Source organism: Lynx rufus, unplaced genomic scaffold, assembly GCF_022079265.1.
Source record: "Lynx rufus isolate CCGP_SWC_20201006 ecotype Redwood Valley unplaced genomic scaffold, mLynRuf1.p SCAF_16, whole genome shotgun sequence".
NCBI lineage: Eukaryota > Metazoa > Chordata > Mammalia > Carnivora > Felidae > Lynx > Lynx rufus.
The window spans coordinates 56,121,008-56,136,062 of NW_025814830.1; the positions used below are offsets into that span (position 1 = coordinate 56,121,008).

General features: G+C 64.4%; 1 protein-coding gene across 1 annotated transcript in view; it reads right to left on the reverse strand.

The window, feature by feature from the left end:
* Positions 1 to 6,314: 6,314 nt before the first annotated feature.
* The window catches only part of SLC7A5 (solute carrier family 7 member 5), a 31,747-nt gene continuing 23,006 nt past the window's right edge, over positions 6,315 to 15,055 (reverse strand). The window contains 7 exon segments of the mRNA XM_047078897.1: positions 6,315 to 8,013; positions 9,096 to 9,273; positions 11,184 to 11,333; positions 12,644 to 12,740; positions 13,167 to 13,270; positions 14,196 to 14,319; positions 14,781 to 14,825. Of these exon segments, the coding sequence (XP_046934853.1) occupies positions 7,958 to 8,013; positions 9,096 to 9,273; positions 11,184 to 11,333; positions 12,644 to 12,740; positions 13,167 to 13,270; positions 14,196 to 14,319; positions 14,781 to 14,825 (754 nt within the window). The 3' untranslated portion in view covers positions 6,315 to 7,957.

Genomic DNA, 15,055 nt, shown 5'->3' on the forward strand with positions numbered 1-15,055 from the left:
GGGACGCTTTGAGCCGTGTACATTTGCATATATCACCTAGTGAATAACATGTAATTAGCGAAAACAATCAGATCGTTTGTGTTTGGTAGAGAGGACAAAATCCTGACGGGGTTCATGCTCTCAGCAGACTGAGCGACTCCCACTCCGGTGCTCACGCTCTCTGCCTCAGTTTCTCCATCTGTAAAATGGCCTTGGTGCAGCCCTTTGTGATCCTAACTCACAGTAGCCTGGGGACACAGCTGGTTCCTTGGGCTGTCTTTGTTATGTTGCCAAGCCCATCAAATCAAATCACATCAAATCAAATCGCAGGGACCCAGCCCTGCAGGAGCAAGCCCGGTCATCCCCTCAGGGAAAGGGTGGAGGATGCCAGGGACAGGAGGTGTGGCCTCTGGGTGTGGAGCCCCAGAGGTAATCCCGGCGGGAGTTTCAGAACCCTCTCCTGGGGGCGGTAGTAAGGTCCTGAGAGGTCCCCTGACCCTCCTCCCAAGGAGGCTTCGTCCAGACGGAGGCCGAGGTGCACCATCAACCAACTGATGTCTCAGACGCACCTGGCCCCTTAAAGGGCTGGCTCTCAGAGCCTCTGCTGAGGCACCAGGTCCCACAAGGCAGGAGGATGGCTCCAGGCAGCCGGTGACTCCTGGGACCCTGCGAATGTGTAACTGCTGACGTGTTTCTCACCAGCTTGAGGTCTCTGACAAGACACGAGAGTCCCTTGCCCCTCACCCGGCATTACACTGGGGCCCCGTGAGCATCACGTCCAGCCCTCGACGGGCGAGGAGCCCACGGCGGGAGCTGGCGAGGAAGGGGTGCCAATGCCCCGTCCTCACGTGGGGGGTGGGACCTGCGGTGGGCGGGCCACACGGAGAACCCACAGCAAGATCGAGGCGGATGCCAGGCAGCATAGCACCCAGCGTGTGCTGCAAAACCATGTCGAAAAGGGCACAAACCCTGGGGGCACGGCACGTCCCAGACGGCCTGGCGATTTGTAAAAGCTAATTTAAAAAGTACTGTTTCTGTGGGGCTCCTGGGTGGCTCAGTCGGTTGAGCGTCCGACTTCGGCTCAGGTCATGATTTCACAGTCTGTGGGTTCAAGCCCCACGTCAGGCTCTGTGCTGACAGCTCGGAGCCTGGAGCCTGCTTCGGATTCTGGGTCTCCCCCTCTCTCTGCCCCTACCCTGCTCGCTCAATCTGTCTCTCTCCCTAAGATAAACATTAAAAAAAAAAAAAAAAAAGGTACAAATTTCCAGGTCTAAAATAAGTCAATCTTGGCGATGCATATCATATAGCAGGGTGACCACAGTTAATAATACTGTGCTGTTGGGGGCGCTCAGGTCATGATCTCGCAGTCCGTGGGTTCGAGCCCCGCATTGGGCTCTGTGCTGACAGCTCGGAGCCTGGATCCTGCTTCGGATTCTGTGTCTCCCTCTCTCTCTGCCCCTCCCCACTCGCTGTCTCTCTCTCTCTCTCTCTCTCTCTCTCTCAAAAATAAACATTAAAAAAATTTTAAAGTACCGTTTTTGTGAGCGAGTGAGTCGTCCTTGCGATTCAAGACACAAAAGGAAAAAAGGGCACACGGCAAAAATCCCTTTTCCTGCCACGTCCCCAGGTACCGGGGTTCCAGATCTAGAGGATCCCAAGGTGACTGACCTCCGCAAGACTCGCCCAGAGATGCTCTGTCGTCAGGGAAATACGTTTGTACGCTCTCCCCCCCCCCCTTCAGTGAAACAGTGGCACGTCCTGTCCAAGGTTTGCACCTTGCTGGCTCCGCGAAGTGATTTGCACCGTTCGCAGGCCGCACGATGTACCACGTACGGGGGACAACCTGGTGGTTTTGGGCACGCTCGCCCGGCTGTGCCGTCACCGCCACCGCGGGGGTCAGGACGGGCTCCCCCCGGGGGTCTGTCGTCCCCACCACCTCCTGCTCCCCTTCCCACAACCCGCTGCCTGCGGGGCCACCGGCACTGAAGACACGGGGGACAGACCAGGCGACCTCCGCGCCCGTTTCCTGCTTCCCTGCGGGGCACCCGCGTCTCCACACTCGTCACACTGGGAACTCCGCACACGCGTGGGTTCACTGGATGGATGCGTCCCCCCGCGCGGACAGGAAGTTCACTGAGACCGCGTGCCCCGTGGCCAGCAGGAGCCCCCACAAAGGGAGGAAAGTGAGGCCAGGGTCTCCATGCGTGGGGCCCCATGAGGGGGGGCTGGCAGGCGACACCGTGGGAGGGTACAGAACACACGCCCCGTCCACATCCGGACGCGGCTGAGACTCCGCGAGCCCCGCCACCCTGGAGAAGAGCCACGGCTGACAAGCCCTCCCCCTCCGTGTTCCGGAAGCGCCTCACTGCCAAGAAGCCCCCGCCCTGGGACTGGAGACCCTCAGCCGTGACAGGCCCGATGCGGGCCCTCAAACTGCCTCTGCGCCCCGGCAGCGACGAGCGCGGCCGCTCTACCCCGCAGACCCGCCGGAACAAAATGCCCACTAACCAAGCTGTGGTCTGGCCTCCCGTCCTCCCCAGACCCCCGACCCTGGTGCCGCTCAGGGCGAGCCAGCAGCCCGGCCTCTGGGTCGGGGGGACACTCCTCTAGCAGCGCCCCACCCGGCCGCCCTCCCCCCACGCCCACCCCGAACCCTTCCCTTAGCTCCGGGGGGGGATGTCTAAGATGATTGTAGGAAGACCCCCCCAACCACACACACACACACCGCGCCCAGCCCGGTGCCTACAGGTTCACAGTCGGAACAGCGTTCTCTCCCAACAGTGACAGCCTACCCCTTCCAAATAACGTCTCTCCTTACTCAGTCCAGACTTGGATTTTATTTGACAAATCCCCCGCTGTGGGATCCACACTGTCCTCAAGGGACCGAGTGGAGCCCAGAATCAAACAGGAACAGCTCAAATGGAAGAAGTCCGGACTCGGCCCCCAGCCCACGATGTGGCTCTTTGAGGGCGAGGCTGAGCGTCCACGCGGCCATCAAGGCCCGGAGAAGTGTCAGTGAGAGAACAGGGAGGGGTGGCAGTCTCGTCCAGGGACACCCTCCCGCTCCCCCGGCTGTCCAGGAGGGGAAACCGTGGCCCTTCGGAAACGCTGGGGACGCATTCACTGACGAGAGAAGTCAGCTTCGTGCTTGCCCGACGGAGTGCGGGTGGTTCATCAAGACGGGAGAGCGGCCGGCCAGCCTGGGGGTTCGAGCCCCGCATCGTGGGCCTGACCGCCTCCTTGCCCAGGAGCCCCCCATGCGGCTTTCCCAAGCGGCCTCTCCCCAGAGGGGTGGGCGGGACTGGCTGGGGCTCTGGCGCACAAGGGCGGCTTGCAGGGACCACCGGGGGGAGGGCAGGGACAGAGCCACACCTTGCCTTGGGGCCCCAGCCCTCCTTCGAGGGGGGACGGGCCTTCCCCGGGGCCACGTGCCGCTCTGCAGCCAGCCTGCACCGAGGCCGCGGAGGGAGCGAGAGCTTCTGGAACCTTCCGTGCCCTCTTGGATCCGGACAGGATTTGTTCTCCAGCGGAGCTGGTAGAGACACGCTTTGTCAGCTGTCCACTCACCCCCAGGGCTGTGTGTGTTCTTGCATTTTTTTTGACTTTAATTACATCGTCGAGCTCCTACTTGCAGGATTAAATCACTCTTTGGATAAGAGTAAGATCCGGGTCTTGCCTGAACTGGACCCCGAGAGGTCCAGAGGGCGGCCCTTGGCCTGCTCGGCGTGCGGGCACGCAGGACTTCCGGGCCACAGGGGGGGCCCGTCTAGTGTGCGCAGCCCGCGTGCATGCGGGGGAGAGGGCCTGCCTGCTTTCACCGGGGAGGGCGCCCAAGGACTTGGGCTCCAGGCCCGGGGCCCCTCCCTCCTTCCCCGTGTGCAGGGGCTGGTCCGGAGGGGGCCGAGGATTTGGACTCTGGAGGCCACACAAGTTCCTGTATTCAGGGGGCTCAGAAAGGGCCTCGGCCGGAGGCAGGTGCACGCGCAGGGGGAGCTCCGGGCGGTCGCACCGCCCCCTCCCTGGGGTCCTTGTGACACCCTGGGGCTCCTGAGCTCTGTCACCTGGCCCAGATGTCCCATCCCCTCCAGCTGTGCTCGGAATCCCCATTCCACTTGCCTGACCCCTCTTCCTGCGGCCACCGAAACCCCGTACTGTTGGTGCATCCGGCTAATCGCACGGGCAATGGTGCGGGTTTCGCTGTCGCTGGCCTGACCCAGCCCACCCCCTCCCGGGCTCTCCAGACGAGCACCTGGTGAATTCAGCGAGCCTGGCAGGATTTTCTAGAAAGTGGGGGGCCACGAGGGGTCTCCTGTGGCAGCCGGCACCCCACAACCTCCCCGCCTCCCCGCTGCTCCTGCAAACACGTTCTTCTCCTGGGACGGTGGCTGAGTAGGTGCCCTGCCTCGTGGACATCTCTCTCCCCGCTCCACCCCTCCCTCTGCCCCGTCTCCCTCTCTCCCACCTTCTCTCTCTGCCCACCCCTCACAGGGAGAGCCGGACTGCTGGTGTGTGGCTGTTCCCCATGGGAGGTTTGAGAACTGTGCTTTACAGAGTCAGGACCCTATTTCATCAACAACAGAGAAAGGGCAGCTGCCCGGGGGCTGGGGCCACGGAACAGTCACAACAAGGTTTCCCACGTGCCTCTCTGGGACAGAAGCAGGACTCCTGTGCGAGTGCGGCTGGGCTCCCGGGAGCAGACAGCGGGGTGGCCCGGTACTCGGGCAGGAGTGAGAACCGTCGTGGGCACCTGGCCCCCGGGGGCGGGGGGGGAGGGTGTCCAGCAGGGGTGTAGCGGGGTCCCCTAGGCCGCTCGGCTCTGGGGTTCGGTGTGCAGGGAGCCCGCGTGTGGTTGGGCCGTGGTGGTCCCGGTGTTCTCGGTGGCAGCAACGGGGACCCGCGCCTGGCGGCTTTCGGGGCCACAGGCAGCACCCCCTCCCTCTGGTGGGCCCCCTGTCCGCGTGACGGAGCAGATGCTCTCTTCACGGAGCACCCGAACCCTCAGTCCCACTCTTTCGTGCCCTCGTGCCCCTGACCCGGGCTCACGAGGCAGCTGCCGCGGACAGTCCTGCCTCATTCACCGAGGCACAGGCTGCGGCTGCCCCGAAACACCCTTTCCGGCCCGGCAGACCCCCGTCCCGCCGGTCCTCAAGGCCCCGTACGAACGCTGACGCTCCGAATGGAGTTTGCCGGAATTGAGTGAGGGCCGTCCGTGGGCCCGTGTCACCGTGGCTCCACCGGGGGCCGCCCTCCCTCCCGACCCCCAGCTACTCGTGCCTCCCCGTGGTGCTCTCCCCGCCTCGGGGTCTCCTCCATCCGGACTCCAGCGGCCCCTCCAAGAGGCCGACCTCGACTCTCGCCCAGCCTCTCTGCCTCCTGCCCGGCCTTCACCACACATCCCGAGACAGGGCCCACGGCCCCCACGTCCGGCCTCCCGCTCTGCCGGCCCCAAGGAGGCCCTGTCGGTGAATGAATGAATGAGCGAACGAATGAGGTGGGCCAGGAGGTGTGTGGTCACCCCCGTCTGTGGGGAGAATGCCCAGGCCCGTCCCTACACCCAGAACGTGGCGCTGGAAACAGGACACAGAAAACCACCCGCAGCACTTAAGATTCTGATCGTTTTTCTTTAAAAAACAAACGAAAAGCCCCCAACTCCCCACCCTGAACCAGCCCAGCGCAACAGGTTAGCCATTAACGGGAAAAGAGAAAGAGACATGAAGCGACACCATTACGCGGCAGGTGTCCCGGCCGGGCTGACGTGGCCGCGACGCCAACAGGGACACGAGACAGCGGGAACACTGTGAAGCAGCAAGGCCATCGACCCCGCAAATAAATAGACATACTGCCAACAGCACCCTGCAAATTAGCGACACGTCGGACAGGATCAAACAGCAGAACCGCTAACAAACGCTCATGGTTATGACAGGGTTTGGTTTAAAACAAACGAAGCCTGACAAATGGGGCGCGCTCGGGGGCACCTGTCAGTAGGGTGGTCGGACAGAGTCCCTGTCCCGCCTGGAAGGTCACCACAGAGGCGCCGTGTAGTGTCTGCGGGCTTGCATGGCGCCTGGGTGGTCCCCGCCTTCTGAGGGGGTCCCTGGGCCGGGGGGGGGGGGCACAGCTCCAGGAACTGCAGCCTGGGCTCCGACCCCCTTCACGGCAGACCTGCCAGCCAGATGTGGGGACAGTCGCATGTCAGAACTACCTGTGACCTCCCGGGGCCCCCTCCAGCACCCCTCCTCCAGTGCCGCCTGTGTGAGACAGGGTCCCCGGGCCCCCGGTCCACCCCCGCAAGGCGACACTGCCCCAGTTCCCCACACCCGCCCCCCAGCCCCCTGCGTCCCCCCAGAGCCAGCGCTGTGCTCAGCCCCCAAGCAGGAGGAATGGCGGCCCGGCCCACTTCTCAGCCTCCGGACGCCTGAGGGCTCAGCTCAGCGCGCCCCTGGGGAGGTGGTCAGCAGTCAGGGACCAAAGCAGAGCCACCCGGGGCCTAAGATGGGGGTCTGGCGGGAGACGCACGACCCTGGAGGGCGGTGCTCCCTGCCCTCACACAGCGGTAACCCGGGGTCGCCAGCCAGAGTAGGACACACTGGCCGGGCCCCAGCTGCCGCCCCTGGGGAAGGCGCCTTGGGAACCACAGAGACACAAGTCTCCGGAGCAGCAGTCAGAGTGGTGACGAGGGCCCGGCCGTGCAGGAGGGGGCCGGGGCTGGGGCCAGGCAGTTGGCTGGGGTGTCGTCCAGCCCGTGAGGTCGGTTCTTCAGGCCCCGGCTGGGAGGCGGCTGCCTTGAGGGACTCCCCGGCTGGGAAGCCCACGAGGGGTCACAGTGTCTGCCTTTCTCATCTGGTCGGTTCTAGAAGATTCCAAGTCTGGGGCTTTGCCTGAAAAAGCTATAGCCCGGTTCTGATGCTGTATGCAGAGCGGGCTGGAGGCGCTGCCACCCACGGCCCACGTCCGACGGGCACAGAAGACGTCCGAGTCCTGCCATGGCGCTGCCGTTGCTGAGGCTGGCGTCCAGGGTGGGACGTACGAGGTCGGAAGCCCAGTGCATCCCGGGTGACTGGGGTCTGGCCCGGAGCTGGCTCTGCACCGACATCCCGGGTAGTGCACACCGGTGGCGGCTCAGCTCAGGGATCGTCCAGCTGCCCGTGACCTCTGTCGGAGGCCCCCACCTACAGCAGGCACCGGGCTCGGGACCCGCCTTGTGTGGAGCTGGGGCCAGCGTCACTCTCTGAAGGCCGCTGTTCTAGTGACTTTCTCTTCTCTCTTCTGGGGACGGGAGAGGAAATCTACCCTTGGGTCTTTAAGGCAAAGAGACCTAAGTCCCGAGATTAGTGTTCGCTAAATCACTACGTCTACGACAAGAACAAGCGACGACAAAAAAAGCCAAGCGTGTGGTCTGGGCCGCCGTCTGTCAGTGCAGCTCTGAGGTCCACGCGGCGAGGCCGGAGTGTTGGGCGCTCTGTTCGTGGGACTGGAGTGTCTGGTGCTCAGAATCCCTCCCTTCCCGGGAGCCTGCACCGAGACCAGGCCGAGGGTCGCGCTCCGCAAACGACCTGGTCCCTCTGAGGCAATCGTGCCGTGGGGGGCGTGAGGGGAAACTCTCCCCGCTCCCCCTCAGTTCTTTAGAAACTAAGCATCATGGTGTTGTCAACTTGACCTAAAACTTAAGTTAAAAAAATAATACAAATAAACCAAGGTGGGAAGGAGACGGGCCCAACGTGGCCAATGGTCCGCGGGGCGCCAGGGGCCCAGCCTCTCCTCGGTCCACCGCTCACGGAGGTAAGGGTGGAAGTTCACTTTCTGGGACTAGATTCGTACCAGTTTTTACTGTGGCCCCGGCCCCCTGACCCGGCGGAGGGACGGTGTGGGGCGCTCAGCTGAGCTGCCTGGATGACCGGACTAGAGTCGCTTTTCGAGGTGAGTTGTTTTATCACAATCTTTGTGCGTTTCTTTCCGGCAGCTTCTCGGCCCTTCTCGCTTACGTCTCCTGGGGCACCACTTGCATGAGCTTCTGGCAAAGGACCGTCGTGGAAACTGGTGGGGGGAGGGGATAGAGGAATTAGGCTGGGGGGGCACCCGCGTGATGTGGGCCGCGGCTCCCCCTGCCCCTCCGTGGCCACGCCGTCCAAAGCCGCAAGAGCGGCCACCTTCCTACGTGAACCTTCCCGATGTGCGGCCTCCCTGCCGCTGGGTGCCAGCCTGCACACCCGGCTGGGGTGGCCAAGGAACCTGGCAACAGGTAGGGGCCGGCCCCACCCCTCACCTCGCTTTCAGAGCCCAGGGTTATGAGGAACCACAATGGGGCGCAGGGCCCGCTGCTGGAGGGCTGGGGCATGCCCTCCTCCTCCGGGGCTCGCCTGTGCTCCCGCAGAGGGGCTGGAGCCCGATGGACACCTGCCACCACAGATTCTGGGAACACTCATCCTGGGTGTTGACATCAGGGCGGAGGGGTTCCTGCTCTGGGCCCATGGGGCGGTGAAAGATGACCGACCGGGAGCCGGTGGTCTAGGCTGGAAGCAAAGCTTCACCAACGCGACGGCGGGCGGGCGCCGATGAGAGCTCACGAGGGCCCACGGCACGTGGTGATGGTGGCACAGGCCTGCAGACCGCCCGACTCCTCCAGGGACCCGCCACAGCACAGGCTGTTTCAGTACAGGGTCCTGAAGCTGGCCTGTCCATCGCACCCAGGACGGCGGTGCAGGGACCCTGCGTTCTCCTCCGCTGCCTTTCTGGGTCAACCAGCTGCGTTCAAGCCGGCGACAGACGGAGGGATTTCATCGCTCGTCAAAGGCAGCCTGGTTTTCTGGAATCCCTTGTTCTGAGATTAGCTGCTGCCGAGCTGAGCGTCTTAGCCCCGGACCACGTGGGCTGAACGTCACTGCCACCCACGTCCCAGGGCCCGAACCCTGCTGTTTCCATGGGCCCCCCGCCAGGGATGCATCTCTCCTACACTGGCCGACCCCGGGACCTGGGGACATCACGCGCCCCACTGCTCCTGGACAGTGGGGTTAGGTCAGAGCGCCAAATGGCCCTACTCTGGGGCGGGGGGGGGGAGGGGGCGGCGGGCCCCCGGGTGGGGACGAGGGACGCCCCGGCTGCGGCCCAACGGCACTCACAGATGCCACGGAGAAGCCACTTGGGCTTGTTTGTCCACCAGACCCCGAAGTAGTAGACGGGCAGGCCGCTGAGGATGATGGTGAAGCCGATGCCACACTCCACGGGGGTCTTCCAGAAGGACACGGCGATCAGGAACAGGCAGGCCAGGATGAAGAACACTGGGAGGGCCAGGTTCACCTGGGGACGGGACGGGGAGGGAGCTGACGCCAGGCACTCCCTTCCCACACCTCCCACTGCCCGCTGCGTCACGAGTCCCGTCCACCCGGGGAAAGCACCGTGTCCCCCGAGCCCCTGCTGGAGGCACCCCCCCCCTTGGGACCCCCAGGGCACACGCTGCACCCCAGCCCCCGCCCCAGCTGAGAAGGGCTCCGACCTCTGGGGCCGCTCCAGCTCCTGCCCGGCCGCGGCCCGCACTGGTTTTCGGAGCCGGCCTCGCGCGAGGTGGGGGCTCCTGACCGTGGGGACCTCGCCTCGGTCCCCCTCCCCGACCCCGACCCTCCGCACGCGGCGCCGGGCGATGACTGCTCTAAGCACAGGGGGTGCTGACAGGCGACAACCAGCTTGGTCCCTGGAGGCTTCCCGAGGTCAGGGAAGGTCGGCCTCACCGGTTCCCACGTCGCAGGGTGGAGACCCTGGCCCGGCACCCCTCCCGCCGTCACCCAGAGCGGGGGCCCGGCGCTTCTGGGAAGACCGCGGCTACCCGCTAATAACACGGCAGCACCTGCCTTCTCAGAGGGCCCTTTGTGGACAGGCTGAGCCGCGGTTTGCACAGCAGGGGGCAGACAGCCCACCCGCAGAGCTCAAGGCAAAGGAGCCACAGACCCGCCCACAGACCCAGGGCGGGGGGGGGGGGGGGGCGCGTGGGGGGGGTTGGGGGGGGGCGCCTGTCCCAATTCTGCCTCCGATTCTGCCTCCCCTGTGCCCTCTGCTAGGCAAGCTCATCCTCACGTCGCAGGAGACCCCGGGGGGAACAATGATGAACAGGGGTCTCACTAGGTCAGCCCACTGCAGGCACCACCTGGCTCCAAGGGCAGAGCTCACCACGGGCCCCAGATAACACAAGGGCAGTGGCCACCGCGGGCCCCTGCTGACCTGGGCACAGAGCCCACCACGGGCCCTGCCTAACTCGAGGACAGCGGCCACCCCTTGTCCAGGCTGACAAAGAATCAGAGCCCACCACACGCAAGGGCCAAGATGGCCCAGGTTCCCGGGTCCCCCCCGGAAGAACCCTTCCTGGACGCCGCTGGCCTCTGCAGGACCGCTGGGCGGGGAGCCAGGGAGGACGCTCACGGACAGGTGCCCACTGCCAGGCAGGCCCACACGCCACCACAAAGAGGACGAGGGACGGGAGCTGCCACCAGCTGGCCACGATGTGAGTGTCGGGGCTCAGCAGGGGCCCAGCCTTCTGGTCCCCCTTTTAGGAGAAACCAGGTCACCCTGGGAAGGTGACAAGGTGGCAGAGCGCCCACCTCAGGCCGGGCCGGCACCCGGCTTTCTCCCGGGCAGGGCGAGGCCGGGGCAGGCGCCACGGACAGGCAGACCTCGGGGGGCCCCAGTTCCGCCTCCACCCCGCCTGGCCTCCCCCTCCCCTTCCCGCCCTGGGGCCTGCTCCTCCCCAGACATGCTGTTCCACGCGGCCCCAGGCCAGTCAGGGCCACCCGCCCACCTGGCACTCAGGTTCTCGTGTGCTGCTTCTCCCATGTTAACAGAAGCTCTAGGGGGCCAGAGACTCAGGGGGTCAGTTTTATCCTTTGATGAACCCCCAGCACCTGCAATCACGTGTCAGCACTTAAGAGATTCCCAAGGAACAGTCACTCTCGGTCTAGTGGACAAGCACGTCCACGTTTACCTTGCTCGATCCTTACCAGAACGCTCCGGACAAGGGGCCCCGACCCCTGGCTTGCCGAGGGAAGACAGAGACCCAGCGAGGGACAGCGGCCGGCCCGGCCACAAGCCACAGGCACAGAACCACCTGGTTCCCAGCCCAGGGCTCTGACGGACACTCGGACCTTGTTTCTCAGGTGCGTGACTGCCAACCCCCCGACCGGCCCCGGGCCGTGCCGACGCCCCAGCGGCCAGGCCCTCACCTTGATGGGCCGCTCCAGCTCGGGCTTCTTGTAGCGAAGCCACAGCATGCCGATGATGGCCAGGGCCACGCAGAGCCAGTTGAAGAAGCTGAAGAAGTTGATGACGGAGAAAATGTCTCTAGAGAAGGCGTACAGGAGGGTCATGATGCACTGCAAGCAGAGAAACGGGGACGCGGTGAGCAGGACAGCCGGAACGACACGGGGAAACCACACCTGCTCGCTCTGGCTCCGAAGGGAGGGCCCGGCCTGGACAACACGTGAGTTCTCCGAGAGCAGAGGCAGGAGCAAATGGGAAAACAGTGACGGCGCCTGGATTTTACGGAAGAGACAGACGCGGCACGGGGAGCAGGAGGGGACGCCCAACCCCGCCCTCGCCGCGGCGTCACTGGCGCACTATGGGGTCGTTTAAACAAACGTGGCGCACCCCGGCCGTGACCACCACGTGGCGGTTTCAACACTGAGACTGAACCCTGCCGTGTTTTAAAACACGTCCAGGGGCGCCGGGGTGGCTCGGTCGGTGAAGCGTCCGACTTCAGCTCAGGTCACGATCTCGCGGTTCGTGGGTTCGAGCCCCGCGTCGGGCTCTGGGCTGACAGCTCGGAGCCCGGAGCCTGCTTGGATTCTGCTTCTCCCTCTCTCTCTGCCCCTGCCCTGCTCACACGCTCACACGCTCTCAAAAATGGATGTTAAAAAAATTGATAAGATACAATAAATAAAAAAACAAAACACATCCAACAATCGCTTGATCCTTCTCTCTCCGAGAGGTGGACCTAAACCCTCCGTCCGCTGGGCCTACGGGCTCGCACTCTCAACACAGAAAAGCACAGCAATGACGGGGTGTGACTTCTGAGCCCAGGTCACAGAAAACGTGGCGCGTGCTCCTGCCCGTGGCTGTGTGGGGAGCCACCCGGGAAGAGGCGCCTCCAGCCGCACGAGAGCCGTTCCCCTATGGCCTGGGGGGGGGGGGGTCAGTCCCGTAGCGGCCAAGAACCAACACCCCGCGTGCACCCACACAGGCAGACGTCGGACGAGCTGAAGAAAAACGCACAACGTGATCGTCAAGCAAGCAAACGCTGTGCGTGCACGGCGCCCACACAGCTCAGGGAGCTGCCTGTCAACAGCGGTCTCCTGGGAGAGTCTTCTCCTCACCCGCTTCCAGGCTGTTCCGAGGTTTTCTGTTTTACAGCCACTACGCGTAGTATTGGGAATGAAAGAAGCCGGTGCCCTTTGGCATTCGGTGAAAGCAGAACGTGAGGAAACACTGGCGTCAGGGGCTCTGTCTCAGCGTCCACCTCCCGTCTGCAGCCAGCGGACGCCAGGCGGAGCCGCGACAGGCCTCACGCAGAGGGAACGCGTGGCCTCCCGCCAGGGAGCCCCCCAAGGCGGGCCCCGAGGGACGCGCCAGTCTCCCGTTTCAAGTGGGGCTGAAGACAGGACTCCGGACGGCACAGCCTGCCTACCGTAAACACGAGGGAGGGCATGGGCGTCAGGAGCCGTGGGTGGATCATGGAGAGGACGGAAGGCAGATGGCCCTCCCTGGACCCCACGAAGAACAGCCTGCGGACAGAGGAGCGAGCGTTCAGCCTCCGCCCCGTGGGCCCCCAGGCGGGGCGGGGAGCGGAGAGGGCCGGGCCCAAGGGCTGGGCTTCTCAGGGGCCCTGATGGGCTCAGCTGGCAAAGGGGCAAATTCAGCCTTCCTCGCCTCCGTCCCCCCCTCCGGGCCGTGTTTGAAGCGAACCCATGAAAGATTCCAGAAGGACACAGTCGTGTCGCCCGTGGGCAGGGGACCAGGGGGGCAGGGTAGAGGCCACGGGTCCCATACTTCTGCATTACTGGGACGTTTTGACGGCTACGTATTCCTCAGTGAGGAAGCAGGCTTTCGAACACGCACTGGACAGCGGTGTGCAGGGACGGCCCCCCACTCCGCCCCGGCCCCCACAGAGCCCGGGTGACAGGAGGAGGCTGGTCCTGGTGTGGGCTCACCTGGAAGACGTGAAGAGGGACCCATTGACAGAGCCGAAGCAGGACAGGCCCACGAAGACGGGGATGATCCAGGACATGACGCCCAGGTGATAGGTCCCGAAGTCCTAGGCAAACACGGAGCGTGAGCCCCCAGGCCCCGCGGCGCCTCCCGGCCCGGCCCCCTCCTGGTGACGGCTTCCTACGTGCTCGTCAGGAGGCTTCTGCACACGGAGCGAGCCCCTGGGGACTGGACTGCGGGGGGGGGGCGGTCCCAGGGACAGGGCCTCGTCTGGCACGGTGCCCCAGGCCTCACTCCCTGTCCACACCTGCGGGCACTTCCCTCGGGCACCTCTCACGGGCACCCACATTCCCCCGTCAGCACAAGTGCTACCTCTGGCCGGCCCCGCACACCGGGCCCAGAGCGGGGCTTGGGGTTCGTTCAGAAGGTGGAAGGGGTGGGCACTGCAGGTGGGGAGACCACCGGCTCTGGGGACCCCCGTGTGGTCTGGGGGTTGGCAAGGCGCTCAGTCGGCCGCCTCTGTGGGACCCGGAGATGCCACGCCCCTCCTCTGAACCCAGCGTCCACGATGCCCAGCAGGGGCAGCTCAGGACGCGACTTCGGCTCAGGTCATGATCTCACGGTTTGTGAGTTTAAGCCCTGAGTCGGGCTCTGTGTGCACAGTGCAGAAACCGCTTGGGATTCTCGCTCCGTCCTCTCTCTGCCCCTCCCCTGCTTGTGTGTTTTCTCTCAAAACTAAACAAACCTAAAACAACCCAATCACTCTGGCTGGGACCACCACAGACGTGCTGACCGAGCGCTGGCCTGGGGGAGGCTGGGCACCAGCATTTTCAAACACCCCGAGCGTGTCACGTGAGCCAGGGTTAAGAGCCGGCACCTTACTCTCTCCCGGGACTAAGCAAGGCACAGCTTGACCCTCCGGGTAGCGTGTGGTTCGAGGACGAGGGGCCCGGTCTGCTCAGCATCGGGGGCTCAGAGATGGCAGGGTGGGCCTCTCGGTGACCCGGCCAGGCTGGAGGGTGGCGTCTTACCACGGCCACAGCCTCTGACGTCAGCATCTGCTCCGTGGACAAGGTGGTGAAGTAGGCCAGGTTCGTCAGCACATACACCAGGGTGACGATGGGGAGGGAGATGATGATAGCCAGGGGCAGGTTTCTGGAAAGAAGGGGAGGGGCACGTCAGCTAAGCGCAGCCCGGCGTGGAGCCAGCCAGACCGGATGGCGAGGAGCCGGGGCCTGAGCCTCGCGGCGTGGGGAAGGGCCCAGCGGGACGTGTCACCAGCCCGGGTTAGCGGCTGGAAGCTGGCCCCTGCGGACGGGCAGCTGTGTGAACCGGGGCTGGAGACTCAACCCCCCATCCCCGAGCCCAGGTCCGTGAAGCAGGAATTCCTGCCCGTCCTGAGGGGGGACCTCGTCTGAGGTCACCTGGCCACCACGTGGCCGGTGTGAGGCTGGAAACCAGCACCCACCTCCCCAGCACGAGTTCTAACCCCAAAGCCCCCACCCCCACCCCCTGCAAGGCCCCGCACTGCTCCCGGCCGTGGGTGGGCCCGTGGGTGGCTGGGAGGCAGAACCTTCTCTCATGAAAATGACAGAAGTCCCTGTTCACACTCGTACCTGTAGGGATTGATCATCTCCTCCGTGACGAAATTCAAGTAATTCCTAGAATCGAGAGAGCAGAATTTAATTATGCTTCCCTCCCACAATCCTTAGGGGAATCCAGATCCCACGGGACCCCCTCCTGGCTGCTCTGGGCCCCTGGGGACGAGATCCCCGCACCCACCACCCGCCCCCCCCCACACCACTTGGTGAGCAGCTGGGGACACAGGGGTGCCTGCTGGCACGGCGACACCCTGTCCTGAGGGAAATCAGCCGCCCCCCCAGCAGCCTGT